Here is a 19,097-nt window from a genome sequence, read left to right on the forward strand (position 1 = left end):
CATCAGAGGAAGCAGAGTCAGCAGTTTTCCAGTAGCTGAGAAAATCAGAGGAAGCAAAGGAAGGGATGGATAAGATACAAGTTGTCGACTATGTAATCTAGTCGCAAGTGTGTAGCTACAGGTTTTCCAGTAGTGCGAGTGAGATTCTGAATTTGGCCATTAATTAGTGTGCATTATGATCACAATTGATCAATTAATGCAAGGGATAGTAAAAGCATTGGATCTGATGTATGCAAGCATCTGCCACCAGCTCTATTTCTATGTTTTCATCTGTTGTAGGAGTATGTTCCCTCCTAATAACAGTTGATCCATTAATGCAAGGGATTTTGGTAAATTTAATAGCATTGGATCTGATTAGTTGCAAAAGTTGAAGTCATTTCAAGAATGTCCAAAAATATACCATGTTCAACAGAGGGTGTTTGGATAGGCCAGAAGGGTCCACTTGAAAACTCGTTGTTTTTCGACATCCGTTAGATGGCCTTCAATTTTTTCCACCAGCTTATATGACCACTTCAAGACATCATATTAAGTTGTTTAGATTTTTGATAAGTTTTGCATTGTCTGTAGTTTTTTTTGGTGAAAAAGGGCAGATAGATGGTCGGGCGTGTCACGGCGGAAGTTGTTTAAATCTGTCATGGATGATATGTCCGTGCCAGACTATTGCAAGAAGTTGGGGTCATTTATTTATCCATAGTCCAAAAAAAACACTAGTTGAGAAGAGTGTGCTAGATATGTGCATATGTGAGCTTGTAGTTTTTCCTAATTTGAATGCTTCTGTTATTTGTAATTTTCGTCATTATCAATCAACATGAACATTTTCTTATGTCCTAACAATTTTTTGAAATTTGTCAACGGTTTTTTTAAATTGCGTATGCAAATTTTACAATCTTGAACATTCTTTTCAAAATTGCTAACAAATTCTCATCAATCCGTGAAAATTTCAAACAAAAATTGCAAACAATGTACTTCAAAAATAATTTTATAAATGCAAACATTCCTCAGTTTGGTGGGAAAAAATGGAAACATGAACATTTATGAAATTCTAGAATATTTTTTAAATTATAAATAATATTTGAAAACAAGAACATTTTGAACAGGTTTAAAAATAATAATAAGTGTTAAAAAGGAGAAAAATGAATTAACAAAAACAGAGAAGAAAAACAAAACAATAGAAAAGAAAAAAAATGCTTAGGCCTTGCCTGAATTAGGCGACAACATCGCTCATGGCGGGCGCCTGTGGGGCCGGCCAAAGTGTTCACAGACTAAAAAAAGTTTATCGGTTTTGAAAAAATATGTTCATGGATTTGAAAAAATTCACACATTTTTAAAAAATATTCATGAAAAAGCTACAAAAAATAGTTTGAGAAATTGAAAAGGATTCTCAAATTTAAGATAAAATTCACGAATTTGATTTTTTTTTTATTGTAAAAAGTTCACGCATTTGAAAAAACAGAAAAAATAAAAAGAAAAAATAGAATAAAACAGAACAAAACCCGGTTTAGAAAAAAAAAACAAAAAACCTGGAAAAAGGAAAACCATTATCCCTGAGAATAAAACAGATTCGTCTCAAGTATGATGTCTCAAGTATCAAGTATGCCGCGCCCTACTGGTTAAGATGCTTAACTCTGAATCGAAGGTAGAAAGTTAACAGAGCAAGCGACTACACATAGAAATCGGAAGCCATTATCCCTGAGATTCCAACATGTCATGGACTCGGATTCAAAAACGAAAGTGCGCGTTTTAGCTCTCCCTAGGCTGACTCGGATTCAAATTGCTTGCCGCCACTTCTCTTTCTCCCGCGTCCTTTATTTTCTTGCTCGCCGCGTTTCCCGAATCCCCGATCCATCTCACCCCGCCCTCCGACCAGCCTCCCTCGATCCATTTTCCTCTCCCTCCCAACGTCGGATCGTTGCTCTCGCGATTGCACGGCCGCGACCATGGGCGGCACCACGGTGCTCCCGTCGTCTCTGCTCCCGTGCCGTAGCGCCGCCGCCACCGACCTGCACTCCTGCTCCTCCCACGTGCGCGTGAATCCCGCCTTGATGGCGAACCCCGCGGTTGCCAAGAAGCCAAAGCGCCCTGGATCCATGCGCGACGAGCAACCGCCGGCGAAGCGCGTACGCGGTGCCTGCTCGGGAGGCGAGCTCCATGCCGCGGTCCCCGCCACCGCCAACATCAAGAACAACAAGCTTCCGTGTCCCAGCAGCGGCAAGGATCCGAAGAGTCCGACGTGCCTCCACCCTTCCGGGATCAAGAACCAGGTCGCCGAATCTCCGGCGAGCGCGACGCAATCGAAGCCGCAGATCAGCATGCGCGAACTGATCGAGAAAGTTCGCCTCACCATGGCTCTCCTCGACAAGGCTCGCTTTGCCTCCGAAGAAGAGGCCACCCGTCGGCGCGACATCCAGCGCAGCCGAGGGGAGGCCTGGCGAAAGGTGGAGCAGATGGCGGACACCGTGCAGTTCAACGACCCCTGGATCCATCACTCCGACGTGACCAAGTCCCCTGAGGAGCTGCTCCAAGCAAGACAGCAAGCATGGCGTTATCAAGCTCACCTCATCGAGATGGCTCGTCGACGGGACTATGCTCAAGCGATGTAAATCCACGGATGTGTGCCATGTAAGGTTTCGTGGAAGCGTTCCTACTCCCTCGAGGGGAGCCGCGTCTCATATATATTGATGTGGGCAGAAGCCTTGCCTTGGCGTACAAGAGAGGTTACAGGAGATCGAGTAGAACAAGGAATAGGAAGGGAGTTTGAGATTACTATGGGATACAGATATTCTCTAACACCCTCCCTTAATCTCAACTATCCTAAATTAAGATTACTCTTAAACTCCTCAAATGGTCTTGCTGATAATGCCTTTGTAAAACCGTCTGCTACTTGATCTTTGGAGAGAATAAACCGTATCTCAAGTTTCTTTGCTGCAACTCTTTCTCGCACAAAGTGAAAGTCAATTTCTATGTGCTTTGTTCTTGCATGAAACACTGGATTTGCAGACAAATATGTTGCTCCCAAGTTATCACACCATAAACATGAGATACGATTCTTCTTGATTCCCAATTCCTCAAGAAGTGACTCAACCCAAATGATCTCAGCAGTTGCATTCGCCAAGGACTTGTATTCAGCTTCTGTGCTTGACCGTGACACAGTGGCTTGCTTTCTAGCACTCCAAGAAACAAGATTAGGCCCAAAGAATACTGCAAAACCTCCAGTTGATCTTCTATCATCACTGCAGCTTGCCCAGTCAGCATCAGAGAATGCACTCACAAGAGAGGAATTAGAACGTTTGAAATGAAGTCCTATTCCCATAGTATGCTTCACATATCTTACAATTCTCTTAACAGCTGACCAATGTGCAGAAGTAGGTGCATGTAGATATTGACAAACCTTGTTGACAGCAAACGAGATATCTGAACGTGTGAGAGTTAGATATTGTAATGCTCCCACAGTACTCCTATACCTTGTGCTCTCCTCCTCCTGAAGTGGCACACCTTCATATGCTGAGAGTTTTTCTGAGGAAGATAAAGGTGTAGGAACTGGCTTACAATTTTTCATTCCCATGCGAGACAGAAGCTCAATGATATGTTTCTCCTGATTTAACACAATACCATCTTGAGTTACCTAGGAAGAAATGTAAGTCACCTAGATCCTTCAAGGCAAACTCTGAGCTCAAATCATGCAGGAGTGCATTAGTAGCATTTTGTGAAGAACTTGCAACTATGATATCATCCACATATATAAGCACAAAAATGACCACTCCAGCCTTGTTATAAATAAACAAAGATGTATCAGCCTTGGAGGCAATGAAGCCAATATATTTCAACTGTAAGCTCAATCTGGAATACCATGCTCTGGGTGCTTGTTTCAAACCATAGAGTGCTTTATCAAGCTTGCAAACATGCTGTGGTAACTTCTTATCCTCATAACCATGTGGTTGTCTCATAAATACTTCCTCTTCCAGAATATCATGCAAAAACGCATTCTGTACATCTAGTTGTCGTAGGCTCCAACCCCTGGATACAGCAATGGCTAGCACAAGTCTGATAGTTGCAGCTTTCACAACAGGACTAAAAGTGTCTTCATAATCAATACCATAACGTTGTTTAAAGCCCTTTGCAACTAGACGTGCCTTGTACCTGTCAATGGAGCCATCTGCCTTCTTTTTAATTCTGTATACCCATTTGCAATCGATGATATTTTTACCTTTCTGATTTGGTACAAGATGCCATGTCTTGTTCCTCATAAGTGCAGAGTATTCCTCATCCATTGCCTTCTTCCACTTAGGATCATCAAGTGCACTACGCAATGTTGTTGGTTCTCCTGAAATACACAACATTCCATATGGTATAGTTCCATCTTTTCTTATTTTAGGATTTTGTATACCTTTCTGTAGCCGAGTCATAACTCATGAGGAAGCTGGCTGGATCATAGGAACACTTGCCGCAGAAGATCCTGAAGAATCTGCTGCATGCGCTGACACAGATGAATTTGTCGCCTCCTGCGCAGAAGATCCCATAGTATCTGATGTAGCCGCTGGTGTGGCCGCCTCCTCTGAGTGCACACGGGTGCCAACCGCCCGAGCCGGCATAGTGGATCCCTCGCCCGACCGCGGTTGCAGGCGCACGCTTGGCGAGGGGGATCCGGCCCCGCGGCTGGTCCCGCCTGCCGCTGATGTGGCAGCGCGGGAGTGGCCCTCCCTCGAATCAGCGCTGCGGCTGGTGGGGGCGCGATCCGAGGCTGATTTGCTCGCGTGATCCGAGGTTTGCAGGCGTACAGGAGTTGCAGGAGCCGCCGGATCAGCTTCGCTATCTGTGCCAGGTTCGTCTTCTTCCTCAGCATGAAATATAAGATCATCTTGAGCTATATTTTCGAAATTTTGATCATTTTGAGCACCGTTTTCACCAGGGACATGCACAGGCAACAAAGAAGAACCAATACCAGCAGGAATATCATCACTTTGATTAGTACAACTGTCGCCCCCATGATCAAAAGACCGAAGATGTGGAGGAAGAAGGAGAATTTCCTTGCGGAGAAGTGCACCGGCATTGGGATGAAGAGAAGCAAACGGAAACACGGACTCATCAAAGACAACATCTCTGGATATGTAGACCCTACCAGTAGGAACATCAAGGCATTTAACCCCTTTATGCATGGGACTATAGCCTAAGAAGACACATTTTTTTGAGCGAAAAGCGAGTTTGCGTGTGTTGTAGGGTCTAAGGTTGGGCAACATGCACAACCGAAAACACGAAGAGATGTGTAGTTGGGTGTAACACCAAGGAGTCGTGTAATGGGTGTTTCAAGTTTGATGACTTTACTTGGAAGCAAGTTGATGAGATATGTGGCAGTTAAGAATGCTTCATCCCAGAATTTGAGTGGCATAGATGCATTTGCTAGCAATGCCAGCCCCATATCAACTATGTGACGATGCTTTCTTTCAGTGGATCCATTTTGTTGGTGAGCATGAGGGCAAGAAACATGATGTGATATACCAAGTTTTTGGAAGAAATAATTCAATTTTTCATACTCACCACCCCAGTCACTTTGCATGGCAATGATCTTGGAGTTCAGTTTGCGTTCAACAAGATTTTGGAAATTGATAAAGACTTGGAATACATCAGACCGTTTCTTTAACAAGTAAATCCAAGTAAATTTACTATAGTCATCAATAAAGCTTACATAGTAAGAAAATCTACCAACTGAGGTAGGAGCTGGCCCCCATACATCTGAAAATATAAGTTGAAGGGGAGCAGTAGACACACTAGTAGAGATGGGGTAAGGTAATTGATGACTTTTTGCTTGTTGACACGGATCACAAACTGACTCAACACTATTCTCATAAGAGAGTTTATTTTTGCTAAGAACATACTTAACTATGACTGAAGATGGATGACCTAAACGACTATGCCACCTTGATGATGATGGCTTGGTGACGATGTTTGCTTGCTTGTTGGACCAGGAAGATGATGATGATGATATGAGTGGGTAGAGGCCTCCCACGCACCGTCCTCTAAGAATGACTCTTCTTGTTCTCAAATCCTTAACCAAGAAAAAATAAGGATATAATTCTATAAGAACATTGTTATCAAGACTGAATCTATGAACGGAAACAAGATTTTTGGATGTTTGAGGAACATGCAAGACATCTTTCAAGTGCAAATTTTTCATGGGGTTTTTAACAATTGAACTACCAATATGTGTGATATTCATACCAGAACCGCTTGCCGTGCGAATTTGGTCGCCTCTGTTGTATTTCTCCCGCATTGTTAACTTGTCAAGTTCTCCTGTGATATGATTTGTTGCTGCACTGTCAGCGTACCAGTTGGTATCCACGCCGTAGGAGACGGCATGCGCCTCCTTCTCTTCTTGATCGTTCTCCTCATAGCGCCACCAGCAGACACGTGCACCTCCTGGATGATGTTTGTAGCAAATCTGACATTCAGGATAGTCATGTTGCTGCTCATGCACCTGTTGTTGTTGTTGTTGTCGAGTGCGTCCTCTGGAGCCGCCGCCTCTATTGGCAGGAGAGGGCTGGCGGTCACCGCGATCACCACGGCCGCGCCCCTTGCCTCCTCGCCCATGAGACCTGCCGCGGGGCTGAACACGTCCTCTGTAGACGGCGTTTGCAGATGAGTGAAAACCGCGTGAGGACGAGTCGCCTAGCATCTCCATCCTTTGGTCAAAAGCCGAAATTTGGGCGAACAGATCATCTGCAGTAATAGTGCCCTTGACATCGCCGATTGCCGCCACCACAGAATCGTAGTCGCGGTCCAGCCCTGCAAGGATATAATCCACCATCTCCGGATCAGATACGGGACGCCCAGCAGCAGCTAGTTCATCCCCGAGGCTTTTCATCTTTGCCATGTACGCCGAGCTTGACATGGTGCCCTTCTTGGTATTGGTGATTGCAATTCTCAGATTGGTGATTCGGGACTGCGACTGCGAGGTGAAGAGATTTGTGACTGTTGTCCAGAGTTCGAAGGTGGAGTCCTTCCCGACGACTTGCGCTAGAATCTCTGGAGACATAGAGTTGAGGAGGTATGACAGGACCTGCTGGTCTTTGGCGATCCAGGGCCCGTACAGAGGGTTCGGCTCAAGGGCCGTGGTCTTGTCTGCCTTCGTGATCTCCACCATCCTGGGCGGAGCAGCGTCAGAATTGTCCAGGAGCCCCGTGACCTGCGCGCCTCGCAGGGCCGGGAGAACCTGCGTCTTCCAGAGGATATAATTTCCTCTTGTAAGCTTCTCAGATGGCGGCGAACCGAGGTTGAGGGCGACGCCGGCTAAGGAAGACATTGGAGACGATGATGTGTGATCTAGGGTTTTGGTATATGGCTAGATGTATGGGAAGAGGTGGCTCTGATTACCACGTAAGGTTTCGTGGAAGCGTTCCTACTCCCTCGAGGGGAGACGCGTCTCATATATATTGATGTGGGCAGAAGCCTTGCCTTGGCGTACAAGAGAGGTTACAGGAGATCGAGTAGAACAAGGAATAGGAAGGGAGTTTGAGATTACTACGGGATACAGATATTCTCTAACATGCCAGGTGATCGAATCAGAGCAAGAAATCATCAGCAGTGCAGCCTTGTTGGTAGTCTTACATAGCTGAGCAAAGCAGATGAAGCAGAGTCTGCACTCTGCAGTGCTAGGCGTTGCTTAGCGGAGCAAAGCAGAGGAAGCAGACTCGCTAGAGCTAGTGCTAGTGTAGTCTTGGTTGCAAGTGTGAGTATTTCACTGGCATGTTTTTCAGTAGTGCCAGTGAGATTCTTAGTTTGGCCATCAATTAGTGTTCATTATGATCACAATTGATCAATTAATGCAAGGGTTTTGTTTCATGTAAAAACATTGGATCTGATCAGTCTGATGTATGCAAGCATTTGCCACTGGATCTCTTTCTATGTTTCCATCTGATGTATGTTCCTCCTATTAACATTACCATGAATAATAGTAGCATGCACACGATTCCACCAAGAAATTCTTTTGTGAACTATTCCAAGTGACTGTATTTCAGGAGAGGAACAGATATGTGTGCTCTACTCCCTCGAGAAAAGTATACACCTCAACAATGCATAATTTATTTGTCGCGTCAAGAAGGCGCCAAAATGCATGTTTCCTGAATCATACATGCATCATTGTTACCAACAGCTCATGTATACTTGCTGTCTGAAATTTGCAACTGCTGCAAATTTCGTTCAGTACAATTGCTGTATATGCCAGAACAGTTTCATGTCACACTGCAGAGCAAATCAATACTTGCCGCAACTCATGTGTACTTGCCAAATTTGGCAACTGATGCAAATTTCGTTCCACACAAATGGTGCCAGTATCACATCAAACCACATGTCACGTCACAAAGGAAATGCATACTTGACGACAATGGTAATATCTGAATTCACATATTCACTGACATAAACCCACTGGATTAGAAGGGAATTTACAATGCCTGATACATAATCTGAAATTATAGTAACAACTTCAATCAATTACAAGGGGAAATTTTGGCAACATTCACAGGTGTTGCAGTTCTTCCTCTTCCTCGGCACCTTCAAGCGTCATCCGCAGCTTCTCGGCTCCCTTCCTCCTGCAGGGAAATCAGGAGTGCCCATTTTTGACACGCTGGGAAATGACATGACCAAGGAGGAGAATAATCAATACTTCAAAGTGGCACGGAGGAGAAGAATCAATAATTGAAACAAAAGAGAAAGGGCTTACCCATGGTTTTTATCCATTGCATTTTGCCGATCAATACTCCAAAACTTCCAGCAAGACATTCAAAATACTAGCCATCGCGGTCGGTGTGACGCTACTGATAATAGTTCTTTACCCTATGACAGCCCGCACACTGCACGTCAAACCGGGACTACCTTCTTTAGAGGCTATGGAGTACCTTCCCTGTACAACGTGGGAGGTGATGAACAATCCGGTCACGGTCAGAGCCTGGCACAGCAACTTTATAGGAGAATTTCAGCTCGCGGCAGGATCGCCGGTTTTGTAGGTCAGCTAGGGAGACTGGAGGAGCTCCACTTGGAGTTTTGGACAATAATATCATTTCACCATGCTCAAGAAGTCAACAGACTACAGGTACTCACTATGGCCAGTCCTTCAAGTCTAGCATTCACTCATTTGATGTTTTGGATGCTCGTTTTCATCTAGCATTCATTGTTCCTGCATGTGAAAAGACAGGAAGTCATTTAGTCACACAGATGCAAGTCCAAATATTATTCTAGAAAATGAGCCATCCAATCCAAGCAAAAGAATAGAAGCATTAAAAGATCAACAGCTCAAGAGTTCATATAGGATAAAGTTGTAAAGTACACACATTCAGTTGATTTTTTTTTTTTGACGCGTACATTCAGTTGATATCACTAAGCTTTCAGATGAGAGACAGCCTTAAAGGTGAAATAACTGCTGGCCATGCTGGTTTGTTTTCCAGTTACTTATGCAATTAGAGATAAGACATGTTTATCATAGGATTAATGAAAGATATAGCATTCTTGGGCAGAGACAGTTTCTGAACTCCACAATCTCAATTGCCTCCCAGACCCGTTAACATCGCAGAAGCAAGCGCACTACTTCTCCTATTGTCGGGGCGGAGTGCCAGCGTTTATCGAACTTTGGAACCCTTCGGGTGGTGGAGCATCGTGTGGTCGAGTGGTGCCTGGTGCAGGTTGAACCCACGGTTTCAATCCATTTTCCTTTTTTTTTCTCCTCAAACCAAACCGCCCCGATTCAGTCCACTTAACTCCTCAGTCCACCCCGCTCCAGCCCATTATAAATTTAGCAACCATTTCAGCCCATCCAAACGAGACCATGTACCCACACCAAAACATCCAGTTCAACCCGCCCCATTCCCAGATTGAAGTGTGTCCATGTCACCAGGGCTCTCTCCACATGTGGTTCCAATCAAAATGGCCAAAATTGTTTATTTTCTGACAGTGACTGCTATAACAGCAGAGAAACTTGTACTTGAATACATACTGGTGGTAATACAACATGACCAACCATACTTACCCAGCAACCCGCATATTCTTGTAGGTATCCTTCTCTCAAGAGTTGACTTATAATTTTATCAATTGCAGTTGTACACGCCCAGTTTCAACTACTTGCAGAAATTTCAAATTAGTTGATTGCATCCATTTGCACGGCTTCAGACTAAGTCACTGCTCCTCTTCAGTCTTCAGCTTCCAAAAGTATAGCTTTCCTCAAAACAAGAGGAAATCTTAGCTACCTATTTGCACATGTTCGTCCAGTTTACATAAGGTGCCAAGCCATTGAGTGCCACACCATCATCCTATTCCTGTTTTCCTCATGGCTTCAGTACTAAAAACCTCAGGCGGCTTTTAGTATTGTTCAGAGCAGTACAACTAGCCAGATGGTTTTCAGGCGAGATTCATGAGAACACCATGCAAGAGCTCCCTTCCTCGCCCAGAAACAGCAAAAGTTTATCCATGCCTTTCCTTGAACTTGCTGCTGGCCTCCTGCTCTTCTTTGCCTCTCCTACCAGCTCCTGCACGGAGCAGGAGAGTAGCTCTCTCATCAACTTCCTAGATGGGCTCATGCCAGATGGCAACGGTGATCTCAACGATTCATGGGTGAATGGCACAAACTGCTGCAAATGGGAAGGCATCCTCTGCAGCAGCGATGGGACAGTCACAGATGTCTTGCTGGCCGCCAGAGGTCTTAAAGGGGGCATCTCGCCATCCCTCGTCAATCTTACAGGCTTGTTGCACCTAAACCTGTCCCATAATTCGCTTGAAGGCAGTCTACCAATAGAATTAGTTTTCTCCAGAAGCATTATTGGCCTCGACGTCAGCTTCAACCGCCTCAAAGGTCATCTACAAGAGATGCAATCCTCAAACCCCAGCCTTCCTCTCCAGGTACTGAATATCTCAAGCAATTCCTTCACAGGACAGTTCCCATTAACAACATGGAAGGTGACGAAGAATCTGGTTGCTCTTAATGCAAGCAATAACAGCTTTACAGGACAAATACCATCTTCTATCTACATCAATGCCCCATCATTTGCCATGCTTGATCTCTCATATAACCAATTCAGCGGCAATATTTCTCTGGGGCTTGGCAGTTGCTCTATGCTGACAGTGCTCAAAGTTGGCCACAACAACCTTGTTGGAGCTCTCCCTGACGGACTCATCAATGCTACCTCACTGGAGCACATCTCTTTAGCCAACAATGGTTTGCAAGGAGTTCTTGGTGGTTCCCATATATTCAAATTAAGCAGTCTGACTGTCCTTGATCTTGGATCGGCTGGTCTCAGTGGCACGATTCCAGCTTCTGTCGGCCAGCTAAGAAGATTAAAGAAACTCTACTTGGATCACAACAATATGTCTGGTGAACTGCCATCGGCCCTAGGTAACTGCTCAAATCTCGGATACATTACCCTCAGAAACAACAGTTTTACCAGGGATCTTAGCAAAGTCAATTTCACCATGTTGGATCTGAGGACAGCTGATTTTTCATTGAACAACTTCACTGGTACAATTCCTGAAAGTATCTACTCATGCACCAACCTAGTTGTGTTACGCCTGGCTTTCAATAAATTTCATGGCCAGTTCTCACCAAGCATTGGAAATCTCAGGTCCCTCTCCTTCTCAATTACCGGCAACTCTTTTACAAATATCACAAATACACTTCAGATGCTCAAGAGATGCAAGGATCTCACCTCCCTGATGATGGGAAGCAATTTCAAGGGTGAAACCATACCACATGATGAAACATTTGATAGTTTTGGGAATCTTCAGGTATTGACCATAGACGATTGCCCATTGACCGGACAAATACCTCTTTGGATATCAAAGCTTGCAAAATTGGAGATGCTAGATTTATCATTAAATCAACTCACTGGACAAATACCATCCTGGATTGATGAACTGGGCTTCCTGTTCTTTCTAGATATATCAAGCAACAAACTTACAGGGGATATACCAGCGAAATTGCTGAGCGTACGATGAATAGTGTGTACGATTTTCGTACGACATGATCTAACTCGTCCATCCAATTGATCAAACGGCTGTTGACGATTGTCGTACGTACATCGTACGAAATTCGTCGTACGTGTAGCAGTTCTCACATACCAGCTGCATTGACAAAGATGCCAATGTTACTATCAGAGAGAAATGCTGCCAAGTTGGACACAAGGTTCCTTGAGTTGCCTGTATTTTGGACGCCATCACGTCAATACCGGACGGTCGGTGCTTTTCCCAGCAAATTGTGTCTGGACAACAATAATTTTACTGGTGTAATTCCCCCTGAGATTGGTCAGCTACAAATGCTCGACATCCTGAATTTAAGCTCCAATAGCTTAACTGGTGAAATACCACAAGAAATCTGCAACCTCACAAACCTGCAAATTCTTGATCTGTCGAACAACCAGCTCACAGGTGAAATAGCACCAGCCAGCCTGGTAACCCGGCAGAAACTGCATTTTAAACTTCTTTGTCAGAATTTCGTGTGTATGCGTGTGTTGATCTTGGTTCTTGGCTGATTGATAGGTTGATTCTGATCAAGTGCAAGGTTGTAAATGTTCCATCGGATCACCTTGTAGCAAAATCATGTCCCTCCCTTTCTCATCCAAAGGCCCATAAGCGTCAGTGCACTCAGATTCCAAGATACTGGCAACATGCGTCAGTGCACTCAGATTCCAAGATACTGGCAACATGCATCTTACGACTGAGGACTCACATTACTTTGGAAAAAAGATTCCGAGATCTGCTCTATGAGGCTGAGAGGCGATCATGGCGGTTGGCAACTGTAGGAAAGCATCTACCTGATGCACAGCCAGCACAGGTTTGGCTTAACCACATTCCTCCAACTGCAACACGAACGCCCTGCAACCCTGCAGTTCAGCTAACATAATAAATCTCCCCCAACACAAAAACAAAAGGAACATATCATATGAGCTGTAATGTTCATCAATCAACTTAGATAACTGGTAGCAAGCAAGTTTCCCACAAGTCGCACAGCGGTAAATGTTTACAGGTCCATGTAACACAACATTCAACAACCAAATCTCTAGCTACATCGGGTCTCACACATGTCACACAGCGAAAGCGCTATGCAAAGATGCATTCCATATGCAGAAGAACGCTTGGCGTAGCATCCTAGTACGTCTTGACATCGATGTGCTTGACACATCTTGCATTGGCAAGCAGTATAGCCTTCAACACGGGAAGCCTGTCCTCCTCTTCGGCGCAGTGGATCGTTACCTTCTTAAGGCTTTTGGCTTGGAATAATATTCCCTCAGCCATTTGAAGCGGCTGCTTTTGCGCTTCACAGTCAAACTGAAATTTTATATAAGAGTGGAACATGTTAATAGGAATTCCTGTCTTCAGCTAAGAAAATAGACAAGGAGAAACACTGAGTGTCTTCAACCACCTTGAGCTTCAGATCAAGATTCTCAAGCATAGGAGAGTGCTTGAGGAAGCAAGCTAGAGGAGCAAATTTGTTGGAAAGACACCATTCACCAAGAATGAGACTTGTCAGACTGATGAACATTGGGCACCCTGGAGTCATTCTATCGAACGCAACCTTCACATATGTCAAACAAAATAAGAACAGATTCTAAAGAAACAAATATTTCAGACATGTACAAAAATTAAGAAGGACCCATACATGTCTCACTGGTGTTGGCAGTTCTATGCTCTTGGCGTTTGAAAGATCACATAGGATTACTGCTGATGTAGTTCGAACTATGTATTTTGGAGTGCACCCGCATCGAGTGTCCTTGAAGCATAGCGAGACCAGCTTGCCAGTACGAATCAGAAGATGATTCAAAACTAAGCAGTTTATTATTTCCAGAGTCTTCAATGAACTTGATGAAATCTCAGGAGAACAAAGAGTGCTGTCTGCCAACTGCAGATTTTCCAAAGATTCGCATTCACGGCTGAGCTGATCAAAGACAGATGTGACTATTATAACATTAGTGAGCTTCACAGTTTGCAGATATTTAGAGCTAAAGCTGATAGCTTCAGGATCTAAGTAAAAAGCTTCCCATCTTGTATTTTCAGTGAAATCAATCGATTTAACTTTATGAAGTCTGATAGCATCACCGATCCAATACTTGGCTGCATCAATGGCAAAAGAGTGAAGGCGGAGTTTGTCCAATGTATTAGCATTACCCCGCCCCTCAAACAAACTTTTTGCAAACTTGTTGAACTTTACTCTGTCCATATCAAAGTGATCAATATCGATATCAAGGCATGGCGCTGAAGTCCATAATGGGGGTGATCTTCGGAATAGCATGCTTGTGCGTACGACGTCCTGTGCTGGCATGAAGGACATGATACAATGGAGTATGCTCTCATGAAGGACGCTAATCCTATCATTGTCATCACAGCAAGGCTTCTCTTCATTTCCTATAGGCGCTTGATCAAACAAAAGGGTAGATTAGACGTGAATCACAAGTTTGCTATTAGCTGCATGAATGATGCGACATGCAACTCCAAGAAACAAATATCCTTTTTAAAATGCATTTGAAGGACCTAATGACAGCTAAAATCATGAAGGGGCATACCTGTTGCTTTTGTGTTACCACCAGATAGCACCCTGTGGAGGTTGCTCTGTACCTGAATGCTTTGACTCTGTGGATCACTAAAAATTCCTCGCAGAAGTGTCGCAGTTGAGGGTTCAAGCATTTGATAATCTGATGAAATTTCCTCAAAATGATCATCCGATGAGATGTCCTCAAAATGATCATCTGATGAAATGTCCTCTAAATGATTATCTGATGATATGCCCTCTAAATGATCCAATCTCGTATACAGCTTATACTTATAATCAACCTGAGAATAAAAACACACACCAAATCTTTTAGCTTGAAGTTTAAATAGACATTCCTTCTAAAGCTCAAGGGAAAAGAACATTAAAAGAAATAAACCTTCCTCCATCCTGTGAAATACAGTACCAGTATTCACGAGGTATGCAGCAAACATACTAAATACTATGATTCACAAGACATAATGGAATGAAAGTTGACTGAAGAATGAGCTGTACTTACAACGAGTACTCAAAATATTTTTCGTATAAATGCAAAAGGCTTGTGTATCGTTTCATTGCTATGTAGGGTTGATAAAGAACAATCAGCGCACACAAATGCACATATGATCGCTCGTCCAAGCAGTAGCACGCACACACTAAACCCCAGGGAGGACTGTGCACACCCCTTTCACCCCCAGTCTGCTCCATGCCTGGGCATTGTCGTTGATAGTCTGCACTGGAGGATGAATGGCTGGGAACAACCACTGAAGGTGCAGTTGTTCCATTATTGCCACAACCATCAATATTAATCAAGTGTGGTGTCCCTCAGGACCTTCCCAGACCAAGGCCGCCAACTAGGCTGAGAATGCCTCATCACCATTGGTTCGTGGTAGTTATACCCTAGGTTATTACGTAAATACTCTATTGATATCCGAGATTTCCCTGGATAAGCTGCGAAGCCCAGATCATATGATAAGCTGGTGAGCTTGAGACTTCGATAGACTAGTAGCCCGAAGCACTCCTGTTCTAAGCTTAAACATACCAATCAGCATATCAAGATCCGTAAAAAGTCAATGAAATATGACAGAAATGGAATATACCTCGCTAACAGCTACTCCGAAAATTAGACTCTCTAATCTGACAGCAACATTCAGAAGATCAGTCAATGTCTCGGGCTTGTCTGGTGACAGTGCTTGCATCAGAGCCTCTGATCTGTATAGATAACATTAAAAAGTAATGAGATATGTGATACATCTCGTGCACTTTCAAGTTAGAACAGTAACACTCAAAATAGTGTAATAATATATATGATATGAGCCGAATAAGCAACCCATCACATCCACATACATCTATTATCTATAATTACAGAAATAGCAAACAACTAGCAAATCAAACGAAACGCACGCCGGGGGGGATAGAGTCTGCTCACAGTACTGAGACACGAGACACGCGAACCTCTTCCCTGATTTGGGACCTCCAGTTGTTGGCACCGCCAGCACCTCCTCCATCGAAGACCAACTCCATGGTGACCAGGTTTGAAGTATGGCTTCCTTCCGGACTGGTGTCGCAGAAGGAGATGGATGTGACTATTATATAGCAAGGTTGTAACGCCAATGACAACTATTGCTCAGCGCAAAATTACAAAGTTTATTGCTTACAGTACACACTAGTTTGTCGCCTTTTCCTTAGAATGGGGATGTTCCAAATTTGGCTTCACGAGCGTTACTTGGCGAGATAGCTGGCAAATATTCTTTCTCCACTGAGCAGTAGGCCCCACATATTAGATATTGGGGGAAAATGGAAACCTCTGGCAAATATTCTTTCTCCACCATGCACAAATACTTCCCTGAGATATAATCAGAAAGGGTTCATATCTGAGAGTGCACATTAGATGGTTTTGGAGTCTGCGGTGCAAATTAAACTGAGACAATAATAGTTGAGGCACCAAAATAGACTTTTCCTTAGGGTTTCCATCTTAAAATTTGAAGGTTAAACCCTACAACAATTTAGTTACTACTACTCTTTTACTTTTTGACCGATACATGCCCCTATAAAATGACTTGCTACGACCACTTAGGGTCTTCCAAAACACTAAAAGTAGAAATAGAGAGTGGAAACATTGCATTTGATTACACTCATGATTATCTCCATGGACAATTGTTTAGAAAAGAAGATTCTTGAATCATGTAATGGTTACAGTGAAACAAAGATAGCTACAAAATCCCCCTATTTTGTCAAGATGATGAGTATTTGAACAAAATCTGAGGAAGCAGTTGCCATCCACAGTGACCTCGACTATCTTAAACCCAATGGAATCCAACTGCGCTGTGAACTCTGACATGTCGGCCTTCTCATTCTTGCCGGACTTCTTCACCTGCAGATAAGAAGAAAAAAAAGGCAGTCTGAATTCTCCGGCCTTACGGATGATGCAGTCAAGGGGCAGTCCCTGATCTAGACTCACATTCCAATTGTATACTACCAAGTCACAAAAATAAACAATAGTCCCACAATTTACAGACCATGAGTTAGAAACAATCATGCTGCTGGAACTAACTGACAGGATTTGAAACACTTCTCACACAACTAACAGTAACCAAAAGGATTTTGATGTGGGGAAGACATAACTCCTGTCGGCATGGGGTTCCTGGGTTCCCTCTTTCTACACTGCGGCTATAGAAGAGAAGCAGTTCCTGTCAACCACAGCATCTGAAAAGCATATATAGTCACACTCTTGGGCAACGTTTCATAACAGTCTAACCAGTTCATTTAAAGATTACAAATTTAGGTTTCTTGAGACTTTGGTTACTCACAAAATGTGAACTGGTTAAATTATTTTTACAATAAACATAACATCTATGGTTCAGTAACAAAAAATACTATAGACTTCACTCAAGAAAGATATATTTCAATTTGCCATAGAAAGCGGCAAAGCACACCTTCGGTTCTTTTTGCAAGGCCATGTTTGCATACAATTTCTCAAGCTTCTCAACCCTACTCTTTGTCTCATACATGTTTTCGCTAAAAATATCATCTCACTGATGGAATATTTTTGAATGCATCATAAGGATCCTAAGTCAAGACAGAGAAAAAAGTATCTAGAAAATAAAGTTCAGCGGTAAAGGAAAAACAGAGACAAACTTCTACTGATTGTACTTTGAAAGGATGAGTTCGACAATGGACAAATAGGAGTAATCCAGAGTGAACTATCCACTATCATAAATTGTCTAGTACATCGCACTAATGGCCTGTTACTTAGGCTTGACAAATGAGAATCCCCACTAAGTCATCAAACTCCCACATCACTTGCGGTACCATGTTGTTTCATCCAAAAAATCTAAGAACACAAGTGTTGGAAGTACCATAAAGATCGGAACGGATAAAATCGGAAATGGCATCCTTTACCCTAGAGGGAGGTTGTCGACGTAGCTGACGAGCATCTTGAGCTTGGAGCGGATGTCTCTGTGCAGACAATGATCCAGCTCAAGGAGCGCATCAGAGATGCTCCATTGGCATGCCGAGCATCCCCTCTACCTCCTCAATCATCGCGGCCACCTTCGTCAGAAGCAATGGCACCACACTTGCAGTACATGTCAAGAAGAGAGGTGCCAACCTTGGCGTCTTCCTCCAAGCCCATGCCCTTCCATCAACGCCTATTTCAGGAAGCAAACGGCAAGAGTGGTGGATAATCCCGACTCTGTCATGCCGCACCTCGTGCATCTCCTGAAGCAGGCCAGCGGCGCGAGAGCCTAGTGCCCTGGTGGACACGTATCCGTCCACGATCGAGTTCCACGTGACGATGCCCCTGGCCGGCATTCCGTCGAACACCCTCTCAGCGTCCCCGACAATGCTGAGACAGCGTTCAGCCTGGCGTAGAACGTGATCAGACAGTTATGCCGAGCCTGGTACTCGGCGGCGCGGCCATCGTCGAGGAGCCTGGGCGCGCGCAGCACTTGAGGAGGACGGGGAAGGTGAAGCGGTCAGGCGCGCGACGGCGGCCAGCATGGAGCGGTAGGCGGACAGAGCGCTGCCCGGGAGGCCCGAGTCAGCGAAGCCCCGGATCACGGCGTTGTGGAGGAACGCGTCCCGGCTCCCGGCGGCCGCGAGAGCCTCCAGCGCGGCGTCCAGGCGGCGGCATGGGATAGGACCAGTGTCCTGCGACGGCCGGTCGTTGTGGCTGAGCTCCCGCGGAGGGAGAGGGCGATGGGGTCGAGTTCCCGTGGAGATATAGGGAGGCGGGGATGGGTGCGGCCGGCGGACAGGCGGGAGCTCGCCGTCGACCAGGAAGACGGCGGCGGCGCTCAACCCTAGTTTGCGCGAGACAAAAGAGCTGGGTCGGGAGAGGGAGCGAGAGATGGGGGTCGGGAGCACGGGCGACGACGGGGCCAATACTGCGGGTCAAGATGGGAATGGGCCGGGTCGACCCGCTGGGTCACTGACCCGGTACAAAAAGTCAGGGCCAATGGTCAAGTGGGTTGGCCCTAGATGATATACGAGCCAGTGGAGCCCGATGGGTCACACGGGTCGACCCATTTATATACTGGCAGTAGATACTATAGAGACAGTCTGCATGATTATATTGGCGCTTCCCCTAGGGTTTCTTAGGGTT

General features: G+C 44.6%; 2 protein-coding genes across 8 annotated transcripts; one reads left to right on the forward strand and one right to left on the reverse strand.

Moving 5' to 3' along the window:
* The first annotated feature begins 10,085 nt into the window (after window positions 1–10,085).
* Window positions 10,086–12,600, forward strand: LOC123171225 (receptor-like protein 2). Its single transcript, XM_044588822.1, has 3 exons — window positions 10,086–11,937; window positions 12,087–12,419; window positions 12,508–12,600. Exons 1-3 carry the CDS (start codon window positions 10,402–10,404, stop codon window positions 12,598–12,600), a joined length of 1,962 nt encoding a protein of 653 aa, XP_044444757.1. The 5' UTR covers window positions 10,086–10,401.
* A 304-nt stretch (window positions 12,601–12,904) lies between these two features.
* LOC123164392 (F-box/FBD/LRR-repeat protein At5g22660) lies at window positions 12,905–18,893 on the reverse strand. Of its 7 annotated transcripts, none has more exons than XM_044581841.1 (9): window positions 17,894–18,892; window positions 16,782–16,865; window positions 16,159–16,337; window positions 15,921–16,049; window positions 15,592–15,703; window positions 14,529–14,796; window positions 13,628–14,379; window positions 13,391–13,543; window positions 12,905–13,296 (listed from the first exon to the last, which is right to left on the reverse strand). In XM_044581841.1, the coding sequence occupies exons 4-9, from the start codon at window positions 16,013–16,015 to the stop codon at window positions 13,117–13,119; spliced, it is 1,560 nt and encodes a 519-aa protein (XP_044437776.1). In that variant the 5' UTR covers window positions 16,016–16,049; window positions 16,159–16,337; window positions 16,782–16,865; window positions 17,894–18,892; the 3' UTR covers window positions 12,905–13,116. The 7 variants fall into 7 exon arrangements, with proteins under 7 accessions (XP_044437776.1, XP_044437778.1, XP_044437774.1 ...); XM_044581843.1 differs by having other exon boundaries at window positions 15,947–16,049; window positions 16,150–16,337; XM_044581839.1 differs by having other exon boundaries at window positions 16,150–16,337; window positions 17,894–18,891.
* Window positions 18,894–19,097: the final 204 nt, after the last annotated feature.

The sequence above is a fragment of the Triticum aestivum genome, chromosome 7D, assembly GCF_018294505.1.
Source record: "Triticum aestivum cultivar Chinese Spring chromosome 7D, IWGSC CS RefSeq v2.1, whole genome shotgun sequence".
NCBI classification, from domain to species: Eukaryota; Viridiplantae; Streptophyta; class Magnoliopsida; order Poales; family Poaceae; genus Triticum; species Triticum aestivum.

What these genes read in the sequence shown, in the direction of transcription:
- LOC123171225 (XM_044588822.1), top strand. Translation starts at nt 10,402, where the DNA reads ATGCAAGAGCTCCCTTCCTCGCCCAGAAACAGCAAAAGTTTATCCATG. An exon ending in GCAACAAACTTACAGGGGAT is followed by an intron (nt 11,938 to 12,086) that starts ATACCAGCGAAA and finishes AGCAGTTCTCAC; the next exon opens with ATACCAGCTGCATTGACAAA. An exon ending in AAATAGCACCAGCCAGCCTG is followed by an intron (nt 12,420 to 12,507) that starts GTAACCCGGCAG and finishes GCTGATTGATAG; the next exon opens with GTTGATTCTGATCAAGTGCA.
- LOC123164392 (XM_044581841.1), bottom strand. Translation starts at nt 16,015, where the DNA reads ATGGAGTTGGTCTTCGATGGAGGAGGTGCTGGCGGTGCCAACAACTGG. An exon ending in GTGTCTCGTGTCTCAGTACT is followed by an intron (nt 15,704 to 15,920) that starts GTGAGCAGACTC and finishes TTATCTATACAG; the next exon opens with ATCAGAGGCTCTGATGCAAG. An exon ending in TGGTAACACAAAAGCAACAG is followed by an intron (nt 14,380 to 14,528) that starts GTATGCCCCTTC and finishes TGTTTGATCAAG; the next exon opens with CGCCTATAGGAAATGAAGAG.